General features: G+C 47.3%; 2 protein-coding genes across 13 annotated transcripts in view; one reads left to right on the plus strand and one right to left on the minus strand.

The window, feature by feature from the left end:
• Positions 1–12597, plus strand: part of EML6 (EMAP like 6) — a 97506-nt gene extending 84909 nt beyond the window's left edge. For 5 of the 8 annotated variants that reach the window (XM_077176212.1, XM_077176213.1, XM_077176214.1 and 2 more), the window contains exons 31-43: positions 322–420; positions 1589–1609; positions 1970–2143; positions 2813–3021; positions 3491–3648; positions 4234–4348; positions 4802–4990; positions 5953–6125; positions 6833–6995; positions 7530–7633; positions 8691–8844; positions 9077–9177; positions 9824–12597. In XM_077176212.1, the coding sequence (XP_077032327.1) occupies positions 322–420; positions 1589–1609; positions 1970–2143; positions 2813–3021; positions 3491–3648; positions 4234–4348; positions 4802–4990; positions 5953–6125; positions 6833–6995; positions 7530–7633; positions 8691–8844; positions 9077–9177; positions 9824–9848 (1685 nt within the window). In that variant the 3' untranslated portion in view covers positions 9849–12597. The remainder of the gene's footprint in view (positions 1–321; positions 421–1588; positions 1610–1969; positions 2144–2812; positions 3022–3490; positions 3649–4233; positions 4349–4801; positions 4991–5952; positions 6126–6832; positions 6996–7529; positions 7634–8690; positions 8845–9076; positions 9178–9823) is intronic. The other 3 variants (XM_077176216.1, XM_077176217.1, XM_077176215.1) reach the window with 2 other exon arrangements.
• The window catches only part of RTN4 (reticulon 4), a 41523-nt gene continuing 31814 nt past the window's right edge, over positions 12294–22002 (minus strand). For all 5 annotated transcript variants that reach the window (XM_077176219.1, XM_054630613.2, XM_077176220.1 and 2 more), the window contains 5 exons: positions 21124–21262; positions 15426–15495; positions 14731–14777; positions 13784–13842; positions 12294–13370 (listed from right to left, as the gene is read on the minus strand). In XM_077176219.1, the coding sequence (XP_077032334.1) occupies positions 13328–13370; positions 13784–13842; positions 14731–14777; positions 15426–15495; positions 21124–21262 (358 nt within the window). In that variant the 3' untranslated portion in view covers positions 12294–13327. The remainder of the gene's footprint in view (positions 13371–13783; positions 13843–14730; positions 14778–15425; positions 15496–21123; positions 21263–22002) is intronic.

Consider the following 22002-nt stretch of genomic DNA (forward strand, 5'->3'; position numbering starts at 1 on the left):
CTCACTGCCTCAGTTCTCTGGGATTTCACTGGGGAGCCTGGTCTTTGCTTTGCCATTTTGGTGTTTCTTGCAGCCATGGTGGCTGTGGGCTGATTCCCTGGGTGTACACATAATTTCCCAAATATTGCTTTTGTATCCACCTGTGTGTGTTGGTGGTTGTGTCCATAGTGCATTTGGGAAGGGTGCCTGGGAATGGGAGCAGAGCAGCCTTAGTGGCCCCCCATCCCCTGCAGAGCTGTGGCAGCTGCCCAACAGTCTGTGCTTCTGTGGTGGCTCTTCCCTGGTCCTGTGGTGACTGAAATCCTCTTTGCATGGCCTTAGGTAGCCAGAGCTTCTACCTGGAGCACACAGATGACATCCTGTGCCTGACAGTGAACCAGCACCCCAAGTACAAGAACGTGGTGGCCACCAGCCAGATCGGTACGTGACAGCCTGAGCAAAGCTTCCCTCGCAGCTCTCAGGGCACTGCTTAGGTTGGGGCTTCTCTGTGGGGAATTCTACTTCTTGTTTGATTTGGAAGAAGTCATCAAGCTCCGGGGTTTTCTTACTGTTTCAGTTCCGTCTCTGATTGTGAGTGATTGGATTTTAGAGTTAATTGGAGTGTAATCATATTTCAGAAGGCAAACTTTGATAAACTGCCTAATCATCTCAGTAATCTGATTTATAGAGTTCCTCCTTTCCTTCCTGTGTCCAAGGCACTGTTTAGCAGTGAGAATACAATGAGCATCATTTTCTCTGCAGGAATACAGGAGCTGTACAGAAAAGGCCAGAAACAGAGAGAGATCTCAGCAGGAGTTAGGGGACATATCAGGGCACAGCTGAGAAACCACTGATATGTGGCTTTTGTGTGTTTATTGTTCACATGGAGGGTCCTGCAGGAGTAGACATTGCATGGGGAATGCAGGATGAGTAGTCCCAAGCCTTGAGAAGGATGTGCTGCCCCTCAGCCTAGTGCTGAAATAATTCACTTTATGGAGGAGAACGGGGTCAGAATGTCTCCTCAGCCCACTCCAGAAGGAGAATGGAACCCATAACTTGAGGACAGGAGTCACTTGACAGGGGGTGATGAGCACAGTGACAAACACAAACCCTCTGCTGCCTGTCCTGAGCACAGTCACTGCAGCTGCAATGTGGAGGGAGCACCCAAACCTGCACGTGGTGCCAGAGCTGTGCAAAACACTGATTTCTGGGACATGGAAAAGGCTAAAGTCCTTTTCCTAGGCCTCAGGAGATCAGTGCTTCTCTGAGTTTGATTTGATACTTTGTATAAGTAAAGGTTCACTTCACTTTTGAATTTAATAATTGTTAAAACCTGCATGCCTTTAACATTTCTTTTAGATACCATTTTTAAAACTTACAAGTACTAAATATTGTTGCAATATTTGTGTATAAAAGCCAATATACCCAAAAAAGTTCAACAATATTCCTGCTTATTTGTTTTGTTGATTTAATCCATATCCATTTCCAAGTTTTTAATTTTGTTTTCCTTCTGGTGCTGATGCTGGCACTTCAGCACGAGCCACATGACTTATTTCACCTATTGTTTTCCCTTGGTGCTTCCTCATTTGCCATTGCTCTCACAATGCAGGTGACATGACAGAATTCCCAGGTAAGGCTGATTTGTTTGTGAATTTAGCAGAGTCCTGTTGAGTTCCATGTTGCCTCGTTGTATCTGTGTGAACCATGGATACAAGTGAAACATCTGCAGGCAATTTCTTTTGCATGAGGCTCTTCATGAATGTTATGTTGTTCTTTTAGAACTTGTCTGACTCCATGGACTGCAATGATTCCCCCTCCCTGTGTTTTGCAAGCTATTTTGATTTCTCCTTGTTTCCCAGTAGTGCTAATCTTCAAACAAATCCAAATCCCCAACTAATGTCTGTTCAGGTTAAATGTTCTTGAAAAATGCCTGCTTTGCACTGAAGCTTTCCAGAATTAATTCTCTTTCAATGCCTCTCTCTGCCTGCAGGTACAACCCCCACAATTCACATTTGGGATGCCATGAGCAAGCAAACCCTTTCCATGCTGCGCTGCTTCCACACCAAAGGCGTCAATTACGTGAACTTCAGCGCCACGGGCAAACTTCTGGTGTCGGTGGGAGTGGACCCAGAGCACACCATCACTGTCTGGAGGTGGCAGGAAGGTACAAGGCAGGGGAAACCATGGGCCTTCAGCCTCAGAGCTGTGCAAATGACTGCCTTTGCCATTCAAGTCTTTGGAGTTTTGTCTCCCCTCTCTGTCCCAGTTAATCAGTTAAAGATGGTGAAGGGCTAAAAAATATGAACAGGAAGATAAGTTTTTAACACCTATTTTAAGTGGAAATTAAGGAAAGAATGATGCTTAACATAAAATTACATGAAATTAAGGAGAACTATTCCTTTTCTTCCCTAAAACACTTCAAGTGCTATGATGGAGATAGGCCTTTGGGAAGTAATTTCTAGAAGAGAATTATCTTTGGAAATGATGGAGGGGAGAGGAGAAGTTCTTCAGCTCATGAGTGTGTCCCTGTGCATTTCTCACCAGATGATAGCCAATGTTTCTGTGTTATTTCACTGACCCAGGAGACAGATTGTGCTGTGAAGGCCATAAATCTGCATTTCCTAAATCTGTGGGATGCAATGGAATAACCAGGGATGTTGGGAGTTGCATTAAGATGTTTGATACTCTAAACAGTGTTGGGATTTGCAGCTGTCAGCATCTGGGACACAGATCTCTAATCCAATACCAGCTCAATTTATTTGATAAAATCATATCAGAGCTTAATTCCTCAGGTGAATTCAGGTTTGTTTTCATCCTTTGCTCATTAAACCAGGGGCAAAAGTTGCCAGTAGGGGAGGACACCTGGAGAGGATCTTCGTTGTGGAGTTCCGCCCCGACTCCGACACTCAGTTCGTGTCCGTGGGGGTCAAACACATGAAGTTCTGGACCTTGGCTGGCAGCGCTTTGCTCTACAAGAAAGGAGTCATTGGTTCCATGGAAGATGCCAAAATGCAAACCATGCTCTCTGTTGCCTTTGGAGCAGTGAGTTCAAATTACCTGCTGCAGGATTTTACATTACTTTGTATTAAACCTGCAAGGGTCAGTTCTCCTTGCTGAAATCCAACCCAGTGCTTGTTAGTGAAATGTGGATTTAAAACCTGTGCACCTTGAGATCCTTCCCTGAATTTCCTGAACACAACTGGGTGAATGTCTTCTATTAAGCTCTGTGCACACCTACTGCCCTGGCTTTCTTTTTGCCTTTTTTTTTTTTTTTTTTTTTTTTTTCACTTTGCTGGTTATTTGTCTGTTTAGCTTAAACTTGATCTGTTATTTCCTGTATATTTTTTTCTGCTAATGGTATTTAGTGTGACACATGCCAGTGATACCACCAATGGGGACAGTTCAGTGTGGTCGTTAAGGACTTTTAAATTAAATTTAAAGGATTTTACTTGAAGCTGAACAAAAATGCCGAGGTGTCTGTTGTATCAGAGATTGCTGCTGTCTGTTGCAGAATAACCTCACGTTCACTGGTGCCATAAATGGAGATGTGTATGTGTGGAAGGATCATTTCCTGGTCAGGCTGGTGGCCAAGGCTCACACGGGACCGGTGTTCACCATGTACACGACTCTGCGGGACGGGCTCATCGTCACTGGAGGGAAGGAGAGGCCGTAAGACACAGCATCTTCCTGAAGTGCCAACTTCTGTCTCACTTGTGTGCCTTTTGGTTTTGTTATTTATGCAGCAGCCCAGAGATAAATGGTCTCTGTGCTGTGGCAGCTTCACTCTCAGTTTTGCATAACCTGCCCAGGATACTTGAGGGCCACAGTGGCACATGTTATGTGGTGGAGAGATGCTGAACCTCTTTGGAATTGTTCCAAACACCTGGATAAGCTCCTATTGCCTGAGCTCCTGCCATAAGTGGAGTTCTCTTCATTTGTTTGTTCTGTCAAACTACAGACAGCCTCTCCCAGTGGAGATGCTGCAGGTCCTGGGATTACCACAAGAAACAGATTGGCCAAGAAACAGATTTGAGATACATGGCAAGAGAGCAGCTTGGTTTGTACAAATGATGGTGCTGTTTGAACATGAAGTGTGAAAGCATTGAATTTTTGATTATTTACTTCCCATTGCACCATAATAGCACTATGGAGTGGAGGGTGGGTCAGTGTGTGTTTAGTGATAGAAGCAGAAAAATGCTGGTGGGATTTCCATGTGTAAAGCAGCCAGCAGGTAACACCAGGGCTCCTTTGCAGCACGAAGGAGGGGGGAGCAGTGAAGCTGTGGGACCAGGAGATGAAGCGGTGCCGAGCCTTCCAGCTGGAGACCGGGCAGCTCATCGAGTGCGTGCGCTCCGTGTGCCGCGGCAAGGTGAGAGCACGGGGGCAGGGCAGAGCTCAGCTGCCTGCCCGAGCTGCTGCTGCTGCTGCTGCTTTAAAGCCACAAAACCCCCACGGGGAGTTCCTGAGAGACTGTGAGAAGTGGAACACAGTAGAAAAAACAGAGTTGTGTCACTTGCTGCAGTCACTCTTGCACGTGTTTAAATTGTGCATGAGAAAGGAGCAGTGATGCTGCACGGGGTGGGGCCTGCCCGGTCAAGAGCTCCAGGGATGGTCTCTATTTCATTTTGACACATTCCTTGATAAAAACACCACTGAGGAATGTTGTTTTATATTGCCAATCAAGTAGCCATTAACCAATTACAAGCTTAATCTGTTTATGCTTTTTCCAAGTATTTGCCAAGGAAGCTCTGGCAGTTCAAACCGTGGCAGTTACTGTTACACTGACCTCCTCTCTCCACTCCTTTCCTTTGGCTACAAACAGGGGAAAATCTTAGTGGGAACAAAAGATGGAGAAATCCTTGAAGTAGGAGAAAAAAATGCTGCTTCTAACTTATTAATTGACTGTCACATGGAAGGGGAAATCTGGGGCCTGGCAACTCACCCCTCCAAAGACATCTTTATCTCTGCAAGCAACGATGGAACAGCCAGGATCTGGGACCTGTCGGACAAAGTGAGTGCTGTGAATGTAAACGTGTGGAATTAAAAATGAGCATTTTATCCAAGCATCCATTTTTCCAGCTGGGCTTTTGAGCAGCCCTGGAATGAGAGCAGGTTTTGGTCATGTTTGGCACCAGCACTCCCAGAGAAATGTAGGGATTCACCAGCACACCTGCTCATGGAGTGCCTCTTGTTGGGCATTGTTTGTTTTGATCCAAATCTGCAGGCAGGGGGATCAAGGAAGCATTTTAATTCCACATTGCCTGTCTGGGTGACACAGACTGTGCTGTCACACACACAGCCCCTGCCCATCATTCTGCCTTCCTGGCAGGCATGGCTCCCTCTTCTTCAGAGCCTTCCTTTGGAACTCTGCATGTTGCCTCAGGGATTTTTCCAAGTCAAATTGACTAACAGCAACCATTTTTAAAACAACAAATAAAACAAAAAAAAAAAACCCCATCAGGAAATTTACAGCTCATTTTGCCCAGCATAAACCTTTCCAAAAGCTTGTTACCTGAGCTAACAGGATAATTTTTAATGAGGAAAATTAATCTATTATAAATACAACCAGCTAGGTGAAAATACAGGATCTTTCTAGGACATTTCCATGTACCAAATGAAATGGGAGAGTTCTGTGCCAATCAGCAGTTGTTGAAGATGTCAAAGCCACCTTTCAAACAAATTAGGAAATAGATTTTTCAGCTTTTTCTGCTAAATAGTCCTTTTTCTGGTGTGAAACTCGATGTCAGTCTACAAAATAATGCAAACATAACCCCCCATCCAAATCACATCTCTATTTTGAAGTCTGCTTAGCGACATATGCCTGGTGGGATGTGAGTCTCGGTGTGACATTTCAGGTTTATGTTTAGAGGGAAACAGAGTGGATTTGTTTTTAATTAAGCAAGTTCTGTACTTTGTGTTTGGAAGCTCTGGGTGTGCTGGGGAGGTGTGAGCCTGTTGCCCGTGTCCCTGCAGAAGCTGGTGAACAAGGTGAGCCTGGGGCACCCCGCGCGCTGCGCCGCCTACAGCCCCGACGGGGAGATGGTGGCCATCGGCATGAGGAACGGCGAGTTCGTCCTCCTGCTGGTCAACAGCCTCAAGGTCTGGGGCAAGAAGCGGGACAGGAAATCTGCAATTCAGGACATCAGGTAGGAGGTGCTCAGAATACACAGCCCTGCCTCGAGGGAACGGCCATGGAGGGCCGGGTGGATTTGCAGAGGTTTTGTGAGTTTGTGTTTGTTGGAACCGGTGTGAGCTGGTGAAGGGCTCTGTGGTGGGGCTTTCGTTCAGTTACAGCCACACTGCACAGCTGGAATGATGGGAATTAATTCTCCAAATTGCAGTGCCTGTTGCTGACTCCCAGGGGATTGGTGTCGCTCTGCACACTGTGCTGTGGCTTTATGCAAGTGCAATATTAGCATCATTTAACCACAAACAATATAGAATAGAGTCATGGAATGGTCTGGGTTGGAAGGGACTTGAAATATTATCCAATCCCACCCCTTGCCATGGCAGCGACATCTTCCACTGTCCCAGCTTGCTCCAGGCCCCATCCAACCTGGCCTTGGACACTTGCAGTCATGGGAGCTTCTCTGGGGAACCTGGGCCTGGGCCTCACCACCCTCACAGGCAATGATTCCTTCCCAATATTCCAGCTAACCCTGTCCTCTGTCAGAGATATCGTGAATCTTCCTTTTCTCTTAAGCATCAAGTTTTGGTTTGGGTTCAGTCTTGCTGTTGATAGAAGGTTTTTTGTGTTTTTTCATTTAAAAAAGTTACTGTCACAATAGCATGAGAAGCAAACCTTGCACCAAAACAGCCAGTGACATTCCCCACTCCATGTTTTATTGTCTAGGATCAGCCCAGATAACAGGTTTTTGGCAGTGGGCTCACAAGAACATACTGTGGATTTTTATGATCTCACTCAAGGCACAACCCTGAACCGAATTGGCTACTGCAAGGACATTGCCAGTTTTGTCATTCAGATGGATTTCTCTGCAGACAGCAGGTACATCCAGGTATGTCTGGGATAGCCCCCACAGTGCTCGGGCTTACTGGGCCACCATAACGAGGTGCAGGCTCCAGCTGTGCTGAGGGCAAAGCTTTATCCCAGGGCTATGGAAGGGAGACAATGCTGAAAGAGAAATTGTGGAAATTTCTCTTCCTCAGGGAGGAAATTATAACCATATAATTTCTCTTCCTTCCTGAGGCTGGGATGTGTGTGAGAGCTCAGTTGTTTTAATCAAATTGTTAATTTGAAGGGGTTTCATTTTCATTCAGAAATGTTTCTGATTTAGTAAAATTATGTTGAGATAAAGTATAGAAGTGAGAGAAAATCTGTCAGCTCTGCATATGAGCATCCCCTTCCATCATCATCCTGTAACATTGTTATTCCTTTAATATGGCATGTGATGAATTCCAGATAATGAGGAAAAAAGAGAAATATTATCCTGGATGTTTAATTGCTGATAAAACCTGGTGGGACTGTTGGAAATTTTAAAGACAGTGATGTGTTTATAGCACTTTTCAGATTTTTCCTTTCTCTCTTCCAGGTATCCACAGGTGCCTACAAGCGTCAAGTTCACGAGGTGCCCCTGGGAAAGCAAATCACAGACCCTGCAGTCATAGAGAAAATCACCTGGGCCACCTGGACCAGGTAACAGCCAAGGGGGGCGTGGGGCAGCACTGGGATCGGTCACAGGTTTGGGGTGTAAATGCTGAGGTGTCCCCAGGGCCTGGCAAACCTGAGAGCACCCCCAGGCTCTCCTTCCCCAGAGCTCCGTGTGACACCCGTGGGGTTTTACACACAGCTCTGGATGTTTGGTGGCTGTAGTAATTAGTGCTGTTAATTACACCAGGGGCTGTCACAGAGCCACAGTGGCTCATTGCCACTCATCCCTGCCCCCTCACACGGCTCTGGGCCACTCCAGGCAGCCTTGTCCCACATCAGCAAACACCAGCATGATGGAAGGCCTGGAAACATGCACTGATTGTATGGAGGAGTTGTGAGTGTCACTAAAATGTATTTCCTGATGTGGATGAACACAGGAATCTGCCCCCAGCATTGCAGAACTGTGGCTGTGCTCTTCCTGTGAGAAGTGGGACAGGCCAAAGGCAGAGCTGACAGTGGGTGACAACCAGGCAGGGCTGGGAGAAGGTAAATGAGAATCCTCCTACTCTGACGGCTCTGCTGGCATAAAATTGTGTGAGTGCCCCCAATTCCTCATTTCAGAGGACTCTTGACAGCTGGTGGGAAGGGGCAGATGCCTCTGGCAGTGACTCTGGGGGTAAATGATTACAGAGAGCTGAAGCCAGGGGTAGAACACCTGTTTCTGAGAACAAGGGGACATAGAGCCAAGCATTCCCTCATTTGGGAACTCACAGCTAAGGGAACAGTGCAGTCAGGAGTCCTGGGGGAAGGCTGATAGAGACCAGAGCTGCACAAGGTGCTGGTGTAGGATGATGCCAGTGGTTTCGTGGGAAATAAACCTAAGGATTAATGGATAGAGATTGCTTAAGAATCACATAAAAATGATGTATTAGTGTGGTGGTCTCCATGATGAGCTCAGGGCAATCATTTAGAAGGGACAATTTTATTTTAAATGTGGCAATTTTTTATTACTAACCTGTGTTGGCTCAGCCCCCTGTGGAAGAGCAGCAGCAAGTTAAGTCTTATGGTCTAATGCATTTTATTTACCTTGATTTTGGAACAGCATTCTTGGAGATGAAGTCATTGGGATCTGGCCACGAAATGCAGACAAAGCCGATGTCAACTGTGCCTGTGTGACCCACGCTGGCCTGAACATAGTGACAGGAGATGACTTTGGGCTGGTCAAGCTGTTTGACTTCCCATGCACGGAGAAATTTGTAAGTGCCTGTTTTATTTTCACCTCAGCAGCTTTTGCTTTTCCCAGGCCCCTCAGCACTCGGTGTTACAGCCCCCAACCAGCAGGGTCCATCCTCAGGAGGCTCTTACAGCACTCACAGCACGCTCCATCCACGGGCAGCTCCCAGGGAGTGAAGAGGCCTTGGGCTCAGCATGGCTGTGGGCACAGAGCCTGGCCTGGTGCCAGCCCTGAGCTGCTCTCCTGTCCCACAGGCCAAACACAAGCGGTACTTTGGGCACTCGGCGCACGTCACCAACATCCGCTTCTCGCACGACGACAAGTTCGTGGTGAGCACCGGAGGGGACGACTGCAGGTAACGGGCTGGGGCTGGGACACACACACACAGGGACACTGAGAACCAGGCACACACACACAGAGAAAGGGACACAGCCCCACGGCTGTGCACACACACCACAGCCACACTAACATGACCCACACAGACACATCCCACACACAAATGCAGTGTGCACACATGGTACGTGTGCACACACACAGACACACAGTGTGCTCATGCAGCAGACATGGGTGCACACAGTGCACACACACAGGCACAGCACATGCACACAGAGAGTGCACACAGAGATGCACAAAGATATACTTAGACACACAGTGCATACACACAGACACACACAGTGCAGACACTGCCCACAGAGCACAGGCAGAGCACATATAGGCACACACACACACAAACACAGACAGAGTGTGCACACACATACAGTCATACACAGGCACGTAAACTGTGCACACAATGCACGTACAACACATAGTGCTCACATTGCAGACTGCAGACAGAGCAACTGTGCACAGACTGTATTTCACACACACACACACACACACACACACACACACACACACACACACAGAGTCCGTACTTCCCACACCCAATGTGTTTATTTTCTGCTCCTCTCTCACTGGGCCGTGCCCAAGGCCAATCCCTGCTGTCCCTCCTGTCTCCCCAGTGTGTTTGTGTGGCGCTGCCTCTGAGGAGCCTCTGGCTGCTGCTGTCCTGCCCCAGCGAGGGCTGTGCTGGCTGGGACAGCCAGGAATGCCCCCCTGGCTGCAGGAATCCCAGCCCTGCTGCAGGCTGACATTTCCAGATCACTCATCCCAACTTACCAAAAGGGAATGGGAGCTGGCCTTGGAAAGCCCGACACCCTTGCGAAGGAAGCTGAGGTTTGAAGGGTAACCTGGGGATCCCAAAGGGATGAACAGTTCACTCACAAAGCTGCTTTTGCCTAATACTGTGTTTTTCAAACCATGTCTGAAAAGGGAGAAAATGCTGACAAAATGCTGGGCCCTTTAATTTCCAAATTTGTGGCTTGAACAAAGTTCAAAAAGTGGGTGGGTTTTAATTTGGTGCACTCAGTAAAGCTGGGAGCATTTAATGAACAGGCTGGGGAGGGGGGAGGTAACCCTTCAGCTTTCATTAATTGAAGGAGCAAAGTATCCCTTTTTTTTAAGTCCATTTTATTTTTAAATATATATATTTGGCAGAATTTTCTATCCATGAAGTGCCTTGGAATAATTTTCTAGTAGTTTGGGCTGCAGCCTTGCCTCCCCCTACCTGCTTTCCACACACGGTGCTATGACTCTCACCCAGGAGGGCTAAACCATTCTCACCTTTTCCAGCTGGGTACTTACACAATCCCTGTTTTCTGCTTTGGGTTTTTAATACCTTCACAAGTGAATTCCCCACTGTTTCTGTGCTGTCAGAAGGCCAAAGTGAGGCATTCCAGCTCCTGCAGCCAGCAGTGCAAGCTGAACGCCAACAGTGAGTGAGAGGAGAGGGCTTGGACAGACTTGGTTCAAGACATTTGAACACCAAGATTGAGGGAGTCATTCCCCAAGTGTTCCTGCATGCTCCCCCTTTCTGGGAAAATGTGCTTTACACTCCTACAGGCAGTGGCCAGAATCTTGGCCTGGTGGGAAAGCCTCCATCAATCCCTATTTCCTGTTCTGGAAGGGGGTCCTAAGCCTCCAAAGGAATCCCTAGAATGTCCCTATAGCAGGGCTCTGTGTGCCCTCCAGCCAGTCCATGCTGCTTGTAAGTAAAACATAAATCCTCTGGTACCAGGAAACGCAGGGCTTTTTTTTGGGAAAAGCCCATCATGGCTGACTCTGGGCTCCTCTTCCTCTCCCTGCTTCTCCCTCACCCCACAGAGCCCCCTGTCCTGGCCTGGGGGACAGCTGAGATCAAAGGAGAGCTGCCTCCATGGAAAAGTGGAACCATGGACAGATACTCCCAAAAGGCAACTCAAACCCTTTGCTATTTGTTAGAACAGTTTGTCAAAAACAAAAACTCAAGGGAGTGTGGAACTGGAGAAAGTTTAAAAAGAAATATCTTAAATACGTATTTTGCTATTCAAGATTCTGGGCATGGAACAACATCCATACTTTGAAATTACCTTTCTTAATTAAAAGAAATAAAGGCCAAAATAAAACATTTAGACTTACATTTAGTCTCTGAAAAGCAATAGTGCTTTAGTCCCAGTTCAGGACAATAGGATTTTGAACTCTGGAACCTTCCTGCCAGTCCGTTTCTGCTGCCCACTGCACAGAAAAGTAGCAAAAACATCCCATTAAAGGAGTGGATTCCTGTCTGTTTAACACACAAAGTGCTTCAGCAACCTCAAAGAATCACCTTTTTTTTTACAATTGAATTTATTAATGCCTTATATTACTATACAGCAGAGCAGTTTGTCAGATACACAGTACGAGTCCCTATGCAGTCTTTTTTTCAAAGAAACCTTCGGGATCAAATCCTGTTCTGTCAGGTGGTGCCAGCAGTGAGCACCTCTGCCTGTAACCACTCATGTTTGCCTTCCTTCCATGTTGACTGTATCCCAAATAAAACCAGTTGTGTGGCAGAATGAATTAACCAACAGTGATGTGAGAAATATCTCCAAGCAATAGTGTCTGTCAGGAAAACACTTACCTACGGTTTCTATGTTTCTATGGTCTGGCTTCCTGTATAAAATGCTCTGAAGTAATGCTGTATTTTACTGTAAAATGAAATATTAATGCATGAATTTCTATTTTTCAATGGTCAGGATGCCATCCAGTTAAAATCTGCATCTCAAATAAATTTGTACACAAGTTGTCAATGTCCAGCTCCTAAATCAGAATCAACACGTTGACCTGGAAAAATTATTGGGACTTATTTCCTTCAAACTTGAAAATGGCATCAAGCATTCCTGTCTCAAAACTCCAAGAGCCCACCACCCTTCCAGAGCTCCCTGGGACACTGGAGGTGGCCCTGAGCAGCTCCTTCAGGCTGCAGAGGAAGAAAAGGGACCGTGACAAACGCACCCTGCACCGCGCTCTACTCGGACACTACTGCCACCACCATGGACAATGGAAATTTATCACAAGGAACTTCAAATAAACACAAATATATTAAACTTGCCTCAAGAAAGCCAAATACTGGTATCATTTTATGTCTATAAGCTTTATTGATACTTGGGGTTTTGGGGTTGGTTTTTTTTTTCCTTTTTTGTTGGGATTTTTTTACATTTCACAATGCATTCCACAGACTTAGTTCAGTACAGCTCAAACTGCAAGTGTATAAATTTTCACTTATCATTTTCTTGCATAACAGGACAGGGCTTTAAGTTTCCAAACAACATTTGCAGCATTAGATACTCGGTCCACAGATTATCAGAGTCTGAAAGCTGGAGAATTATTTGCTCAAGATCAACTACTGTACGTTTGTGCAACAAAGTGTATGCTGTAAGTTTCTTTTACTCTGTGTGGAGGTTCTTTGTTCATTTCTCTTTTGTTGTTTCCAACAGATGCCAGTGTTTACAGAGACTTTTTAGTTTCTCAAGCTTGTGTGCTCTGGAGCTCGTCCAGGCCTCAGTCAGTTCTCTGAAGTACAAAGCACTGTGGAGCAGCTGAAAGATCTAAGCTTTGTGAAACACATATATATATATATATATATATTGGCAATTGATAAAACAAAATCACAATACAGCTATACTCATACCAAAAAGGCAAGATTTTTCAAAACTTGCTAAACTGGTATATTCTTCTAAAACATCTCATTTTAGAAAATCTGCATCAATCTACACAGACCATACACAGTGCACAAACTGGGAAGTGTTCTCCTCTGCCCCACCTGCTCTACACCTCCGGCACGCAGCAGGAACTACCTCTGCTGAAGCAAATGTACAGCTGTCTCAGTCGTTTGTATTAGCCAGTGCTGCACACAGGATAAGGAAAGATGATTAGTTTTAGATCCATACATAGCAGCTTACAATACTTAAAGATGATGAAACACATGGCAGTCAAAACAGTTATTTTTCCTCAAACACTGCGTTGCTAAAAAATAAAGATCTGTGAAATTGCACTGCAATGTCAAGGGGTTTGCTATTCCCTGACCCTCCCCATGTAAATCCAATGAGTATTTTTCCCCCTTAAAAGATGAACTTTCTTTCCTATTGATAAGTTGCTTCAGGTTTATTTTATTCAGTTTTGCGCTTCAACCCAGGGATCTTTGCTTGGATCCTGCAAGAGGAAAAAGAAAATAGACAAAAGCTAAGTTTGAGTAACAAAAAAGGAGAGGTTAAACAGAATCTTACAAACAACAGCATGTGAAAAGAACCCTCACACCACAGCTTTGTACTCAGAGCCCAGTGACACTGCTGAATTTCTCATTCCCCACCTCAGCTGCACCTGCTGAGGGGCTCAGCTATCACTAATGGGTTCACATACACCGATTTCTATTAGAAATAATAGAGGCTCATTTCAATACAGCATCAGCAATAAAGGAGCTCATTTCCTAACCAGTCCAGAGTCTGAGACCTTTTCCCTCCTTGGCCTGGCACATGGGAGAACACATTAGTCCTAGACAGGAGTGCCACGTGTGCCAGAAACTGTTATCAGTACTAAGGAAAATAAATAAACCCAAACCAACTCACTTTGCCATGGCATCTTTGACATTCTTGTTCACAAGTCCCAGGTAATGGTCGATTTGGGCCTGGAATTGAAGCAGAAAGAAGTTACAGCTCAGCTCCTCCTTTGCAGCCTGGCTGAGTCCCACAGCACTCTGTGGGTGCAGGGCTGGGCCCCTGTGGGCCCCACAGAGCAGCAAAGCTGCTTAGCTGGGCCAGGCTGGGTAACCAGCTTAGGCTGCAGCCCAGCCAGAGGATTGAGCAGCTCGGGTTAAGCCCCACACACTGTCCCTGCTCCTGCCCTGGGGCTCCAGGGCCCCTTTCCCTGTGGAGGAGGAGCCTGGGCAGGACCCCATGAGGCTCTGCCATCTGCTCCTGCCCCCACAGCTGCCTTGTTGTTGAAAGGGGAGACGCAGGGCTAAGCCAGAGCTGGCTCCCCCCTCCTGTGCAGTGACCTGCCCAAGACAGCCCGGGCCATAATTTAATCACAAGTATTTTATTTTGGCTCCTTCCTCCCTACTCCTTTTACATGGGAGTCTCTCCCCAAGAGCAGCCTTGGACTGGGCCAAGCAGCTCCCACCTCCTGTTTTTGCCAGGGCTACAAATTCCACAGAGCTTTGGGAAACCAATCCTGAATACCAACCCCAAAAGGTACAGCAGGATTAACACACCATGCCAGTGTTGCTCCAGTCCCGACCAAAGCTGGACCAGCAGAAAAGGCCTCCAAGTTCATCAGGCCTTTTCCAGAACTGTTTGCTGGGGAAACCTCTTCTTCCACCAAGAAGGAAAAGGGAAAGCATGCACAGTCTGAACTTCAAACTGAACTAGTGCTCCCTGGCCCTGGTTCCTGGGTAAAGGCCTATTTTAAAGGCTTTAAATATTTCAGAAGACTGAAATTAATGTTAATTATTTGTTTCTGGTTTTGATTTAAGCTGATTTTATGAAACATTTAATGGATTCTATTAAACACTCACCTGATGTCTCTCATAAATAACAGGAACGCTGAAGAGCGAAATCAAAGCTGGAAAAGAGCACATCAAACGTATAAATATTGACAACAGGGATGGTGTTCAGGCAGAACAAGGACTGGTTTCCACACCTTGATATGTCTTGCAAAAAGGTCCAAGAAAAATGAACAATTAAGCCCCATGCACCGATTGTTGGCCAGAAAATTCAATAATCCCTACTAAGGAGAGCCTGAGCTGTTCTCCAGATCTCACCAACAGTACAGTTAAGTCTGGTCACAGGTCACTTTTTCACAGTGGGTCATGCAAATTCTTCCCAAAGGCTGCTCAGGCATCAGTTGGTTCTGACACCTGAAAGCCAACCTGCTCTGGGATATAAGAAATTAAATCCTGCAGTGGGACACGACCACAGCAGATCTTGCACCTCTTAAGTCCCAGCACAGCAATGACATTCAGGGCAGGCTAAGCCTGACAGGGACAAGCACAACAAACCTGCCTATAAACCATGGAATGTCTGGAAATCAGCAATCTCAAGGAATTCAACAACACAACTCAAAATTACCTGTTCTGTTGTATTATCCAAAAAAAGGAACTTAGAAGTGCAACATCTTAAGGGTACAGGATCAGCCTCCCAGTGACCAGACCCCACTGCCTCCCCAGGGTTATTTGGTGTGCCAGGTGTGTAACACAAGTCAAACACTTACCCAGGATCAGTAATGTCAGACCATTGAACAAGGCACCAACGTAAGTGAACACCCACATCAACACTGCGAACTGCAAGGGAAAGAGAGCCCATCAGTACCACTCTGTGCCCAGGACATCCCATTTGCTGCACACACAAATACCCATGCAAACAGCCCCAAAGTGCACTGCACTTCAGCCCTGTGCAGCTCCTGAAACCAGAGCTGGCTGATGAGAGGGCCCAAGGATGCAGTAATGGGATATGGGGCCTCCTGTGTGCAGTCACGGGGCTGAATTCAGCCCAAGTCAGCAGTGCCCAAACACTGCCCTGTGCCCAAACACTGCCCTGCGCCCAAACACTGCCCTGCGCCCAAACACTGCCCCGTGCCCAAACACTGCCCCGTGCCCAAACACTGCCCCGTGCCCAAACACTGCCCCGTGCCCAAACACTGCCCCGTGCCCAAACACTGCCCCGTGCCCAAACACTGCCCCGCGCCCAAACACTGCCCCGTGCCCAAACACTGCCCCGCGCCCAAACACTGCCCCGTGCCCAAACACTGCCCCGTGCCCAAACACTGCCCCGCGCCCAAACACTGCCCTGTGCCCAAACACTGCCCTGTGCCCAAACACTGCCCTGCGCCCAAACACTGCCCTGCGCCCAAACACTGCCCCGCGCCCAAACACTGCCCCGCGCCCAAACACTGCCCCGCGCCCAAACACTGCCCCGTGCCCAAACACTGCCCCGTGCCCAAACACTGCCCCGCGGCCAAACACTGCCCTGTGCCCAAACACTGCCCCGCGCCCAAACACTGCCCCGTGCCCAAACACTGCCCCGCGCCCAAACACTGCCCCGTGCCCAAACACTGCCCTGCGCCCAAACACTGCCCTGCGCCCAAACACTGCCCTGCGCCCAAACACTGCCCTGCGCCTTCCCTGGGCACTGCCAACTCCATGGGGAGGAACCATGGGCAAACAGCTCCTGCCTCCTCCCATCCTCCAGAGAGGGGACAGGCCAGGCAAGAGAGGCCAAAGGGCTGCTGCATGACAGAGCCAGAGAGAAAGGAGATCACACCTGGGTGTTACCCACCCAAGTGTCCACCCACATACCCAGCCATGCTCTGACACATTAGGAAAAGCCTGTCTGGAAGGTAACAGGGTAGGGTGGGCTTGATTTACCTGTTCTCCTTCAAAAAACCCAAAGGCACTTTGGATGGAAAAAAAATTTAGGAACAAGAGGAGTGAAAAGTGCTCTAACATGGAAGCTGGCTCCAGGTCAGAGCCAAGCTCAGAAGCAAAGACATCCCTAAAGGCCCACACTGCCACCACTGCTGGCTCCCTATCTCAGCCCCATTCTCCCTCCCTGCTGACAGCATTTGTGCAGCTCCTGGTGGGACACAGGCTCCCAGCTCCACACAAAGGTCTGCCCACACTCAGTGCCAGGTGGAGTGTCCCAGGCACACCTCTGACCTATAGCAGGGGGAGGGGACCCAGGGCTGCCAGCTCTATTTCGGGGTAGGATTCCTCCTGAGGAAAATCAGCCCTTTCTTCTAGAGTTGCAGGAGTGCTGAGGAGCTGAGCAGCAGCCAGGAGCAGCAGCTTCCCCAGAGTTTATTCCTTGCTCTGCACAGAGCAGAGACCCCCAGCCCTGGTCAGCTCAGCACGTGGGGCTGTTCTGCAGCAGAACCCTGGACAGACAGCATGAGAGGGCTGGCACTGGCACCAGGGAGGGCAGAGCTGGGCACAGTGAACACCCCAAGATGGAAACTCGCCCATCAGCAGGAGCTACACCCAAGGAAAGGATGGGCACAAAGTGCTGGCAAGGAAAACAAGGCAGGGTTGCAGGAGTGTGGGTGTGGGCCAGGACCCTGGTAACTGGCCTGCAGCCAAGCTACTCTGAACTTACATATCCCAACATCCAATTTTAGCTTATCAAAAGATGTAAAATATCCAAACCAAACAAAATCAACAGCCAGCCACCACTATCAAGGGCACTGATAGTCAATACAAGTTTAATTCCATGAACCCTGCAGCAAAACCACGTTGATTTCAAGAGCTTCACTCAAAACTGGTCTATAATTCAGGTGCATTAACTGCAAGTGATGCAGTTCTTTATCTGTCAGCACTTCTGAGCAGCACCAGGGAGGAGCACAAAGTTAACCCCCAGAGAGGCACAAAGTTAACCCCCAGAGAGGCACAAAGTTAACCCCCAGAGAGGCACAAAGTTAACCCTCAAGAGAGGCACAAAGTTAACCCTCAGAGAGGCACAAAGTTAACCCCCAGAGGGGCACAAAGTTAACCCCCAGAGGGGCACAAAGTTAACCCCCAGAGGGGCACAAAGTTAACCCCCAGAGGGGCACAAAGTTAACCCCCAGAGGGGCTGTACCATATCTAGTAGTTGAGGGATTCTGGCAGGTTTCTCAAGGAAAATCAAGCAGATTTGCTGAACTCCCTCATGATTGATTCAAACCCTGGCTCAGTTGTGCCCTGCAATGCCAGGGTGAGCCTGGAGCTGATCTCTGCACCAGGCATGTTTTACTGGAGCAAACACATGCAGCACATCCACCAGAGAGGGAAGGAAGGCACAGCTTGCACTGGGCAAAGAGCCCCCGAGGGTGGGATGGTTTGCAGTGGCTCTCCTGCAGCCCAACAGCTATCCCTGACCTGCTCCCCATGGACACAATTCCTGAAGCTCAGCACCACCCAGCCAGCTCAGCAGCCAGGACACTGCTGATGACTCTGCTCAGGGCAGAAAATGGGAGTGTACATAAGCACAGGGGTAACGAGACACAAATCAATCCCAAAGTCCAATAATTATCAGAACTATCAATTATTTATTTTAGTGAGCATTGAATTTATGGTTCAAGAAAGAGCAAAATCCAGTTGACTACACAAGCTTCTCTCCACCCAAAGTCAGTCCAGGGCAGCATCAGGGCAGAACCACGAACTGCTGCATGTGTGGGTTTTAACCTCCTACACTTACAGTACTGGAGGGGAGAGGGACTCTGATCCCACAGCTCCTCCCTCTGCACTCCTCTGACACTTCCAGCAGCTCTCCCAGGATTATCCAGCCTGGAGTCCATCTCAACTCCACATTTCCTTACTGGTCTCTATTTTCTTTTTCTTATAAACTGTGCAAACCCAGAGACCCTCACAGACACAACAAAGCTTACCTGAAACACACCTCAGAGACCTTTACAAACACAAAAACCCTTCCCTGAAACACCTCTAAATAAAGCTCTAAGACAAGAAAAAGAAAGCAGAAGGCAGCCCAGGACCCAGGCTTGGTCCTTCCAAGGACCTGCACATGAGTGAAAGGCCTGGGTGGCTGATGGACTGAAGCCACCTTTGCCAGCCAAAATGGGCAAATCCAGAAGTGCCCCATGCCCTCCTTTGCTACAGAATACTGAGAACACAGAGCTCTGCTGCTCAAAGCCTCAACTGAGCAAGAGCAGCAGTGCCCAGTGCCAGCACAGCCTTTACCAGGACAAAATGCAGCTTCTCCTGGGGCTCTGGCAAGGGCTCCTCTGCAGTTACTCCTCAAGAGCTGTGAGGAATTTCTCCTTGTGCTGCATAAATATTTAGAGTCCATTTTAAGACTTCCCTGACTGAAGCATTGTTTAATAAAGAAGAAAAAAATCTTAACAAGACAGATTTTACAGTCAGAACTATTACACACAATGAACTGACCTGCAGACACGTTCTACATTAGAGCTCTGTAACTTGAATTATACATAAACATGTGGTTTCCTACAGTGAAGATGTTTAAACTACACAAGCCAAGATATTTTTATTTTTGAAACCAGGGCCATTATATTACATAAGACCCTGGAATCCCAATGTTCTCCTCGAGCACAAACTCTTCAAAATCAGTAACGTGTGCTTGTGAACTGTCCTGACATTCACTGGTTTCTGATAAAGGGTTGTTTCCAGCTACCATAAATTAGACTAATTAACCTACATAAAACACTTTAAATGTCAGAAGGAGAGAGGGGAAATGAATTAGTTCAGCTGAATAAACACATCTTTCCTATGGACTGTAGTATTTTAAGTGATTAGAGTGCCTTGAAGACATTATGGCTGGAATTAACTCTGCTTCTAACATAATTCCTCCAGAAGGCCTTGTTTTCAGAGCAGTGTTCACTGGAACAGCAGCTGGCTTCTCTCTGCTTCCTTCTCCTTTGCTGCAAGGGGTTGGGATTCCTACACAAATGGTGTGAGAAATCTCCTAACTCAGACCAAGGCATGGACAACAAAGGGCTTGATCAGAAACACCAGTGACCTTGTGATTCTGGGTTTTTCTGGGCTGTTGATAATCAGATCCAAACAGGACTTTGGCAGCAGCACTATTGATCATGTCTCAAAAAACAGAAATGGCTGTGCAGAAAAGAATGCACAACCAGCTCTCAAAAGGCTTTTCCTGCAAAGCCCTTCAGGAGCAGGGAGATTACTGCACAAGCCCAGGCCAATACTGCTCCTCCTCTCTCCCTCCTGAGAAAAGAAACGTGTCCCAGGAGCAGCAGAGCCCCCTTACACCTCCTCTTGCTTCCAGAGGGAGCCACCTCACTGCAGGAGCCTTGCAGGGCATCAGGTGCAGCTTTTCTGGCACAAACTGTGTTTAACTTCGAGCACAATGAGAAACTGGATCTGCAAACTCTGGGTAAGATTCCAAGATCTGCCTGCAGGTTTCTATTGCACAGTTACAACAAAGGCTTGGACAGCCTGCCTGGTTTTCCCCAGTTTCACAAGGAACCCCTCCCCCAACTCCACAACAACTCAAAGGACTTTACAAAGCACTAAGTAAGGGGATTTACTGCAGGATAAATGCAAGTTTTTTCAAGAAGATTAAACAAACTGAAAAAGAAGTGCACAACACACTGCACTAGGTAAAGGAAACACCAGTTCCAAAAACAAAGAAAGGCTATTAGAGCTTGAAAGAAGAGAATACAATTTTCCCAGAACAAAACTGAAGGGTTTTCAGTCAATTCTTTTCTTTTGGAGGGGTTTTTTTGTGTTTGGGGGGTTTTTTTTTTGGTTACATTTTGTTTAATTTATTACCATTCTTCAGTCAGTTGTGCTCTGCCAATCCCATTAAATTCTACATGGATGGACTCCTGCTGTTACACAGCACTGCTCACACTGGGTAATTTGCAATCCCCATTTCAGTAACCCCCATCACTAAAACCAGCAGCTTTCACTCCCAAATCCAGGGGCTGGAGCAAGTGTCCACCTTCCCAGTAACCCAAGGGCATCACTCAAGTCCTCACCATTCCAGCAGAAAGTGGAATGTTTAAAGACAGGGAGCTGTGCACTAAACACAAACAGAAAATCAACTCCAAAGCAGGCTGGGACAATCTAGGCCAGAGCCAGGTTTTGCAGAGAGAGAGAGACACACACACACACACATCAGTGACACAGCCCCAATGGCCAGACTGCAGCATGGCTTGTTTTTTTAGGAGATTCCTGCTGTGAGAGGCACCAGCAAGGAGTCAGAACAGGGAGCTGAGGCAGCCACAGCTCATTTCTGCTTTCCATGTAGATCAAGTTATCCTTCACAGCCACCCCACCACAGCAGGCAGCACTCGATACCCAGCCTGTGCCGAACACCACCAAGAGCAAACTCCACCCAGTTATTTACTTAAGCAGAGGCACCGTTCATCCTGCAAGGAGCAGGAGGCTTTGCCAGCCTGGGTCAGCAGCAATGTCCTCACAGAGGAAACTCACCTTGAGGGAATCCACCAGGTCATCGACGAGGAAGAGGCGCCGCAGCTCACGGACAGTGCCGTTGACATGGCCCAGCACAACGTTGCTGTACTTCTGGATGAGCTCCTCTGACACGGCCACATCCGAGTCCAGGTAAGCCCTGCAGGACACAGCCAGGAAACCTCAGTGTCAAAGTGCTGCAAACCTGCTCTGTGTGTTAGATAGAACCTCCTTTTTGTGCTATGGAGAAACAAACCTCACCCTGTGAGGAATGCTGAAAGGACAAACACAACTAACCTAAGTTATTCTTAGCCACCCAGTTTTTTCTCACTGCTATTTACTCAGTCACCTGCACCAGGCAAAAAAGAGGCAGGCTAAAACAAGGGGGGAAAAAAATCCTACAAAGGAACATACCCATCTCTGGAAGGCCCTTGTGGAATTACCATCAAGCTGTAACACACTGTAGCACAGCAAAATGAGCTAAATTTCTCATTTGCTAGAAATAATTCTTACAGCTAGTGAGAGCAGTTCTTTTACATAAAAGATATCAACCCTATCTGGTTATATGCTCTTTCCACTCCACTGTCACTTATCTGCAGTTGCAGTGGCTGTGGCAATTTGGAGTCTTTAAACAAAGTATAAATTATTTATCTAATGTGCACGCTGCAGGCAGAAGGAGTAATGCAGCACATCTGTAAAATGGAGCTCATTTTACACTTGTTAAACTTTTGTTTAGGGGATTCTGCTTTAGGATGGTTTTGTTGGGGGATTTTTTAATATGAAAATTGCACAATGCTCCCATGTATGTCATTTAAGGCAAAGCTAAACATGACCTTGTGGCAAGTCCAAGACAAATGAAAATATTTCATATGGTAACTGCAGCAAGTGGCCATTTCAAGG

The sequence above is a fragment of the Agelaius phoeniceus genome, chromosome 3, assembly GCF_051311805.1.
Source record: "Agelaius phoeniceus isolate bAgePho1 chromosome 3, bAgePho1.hap1, whole genome shotgun sequence".
NCBI lineage: Eukaryota > Metazoa > Chordata > Aves > Passeriformes > Icteridae > Agelaius > Agelaius phoeniceus.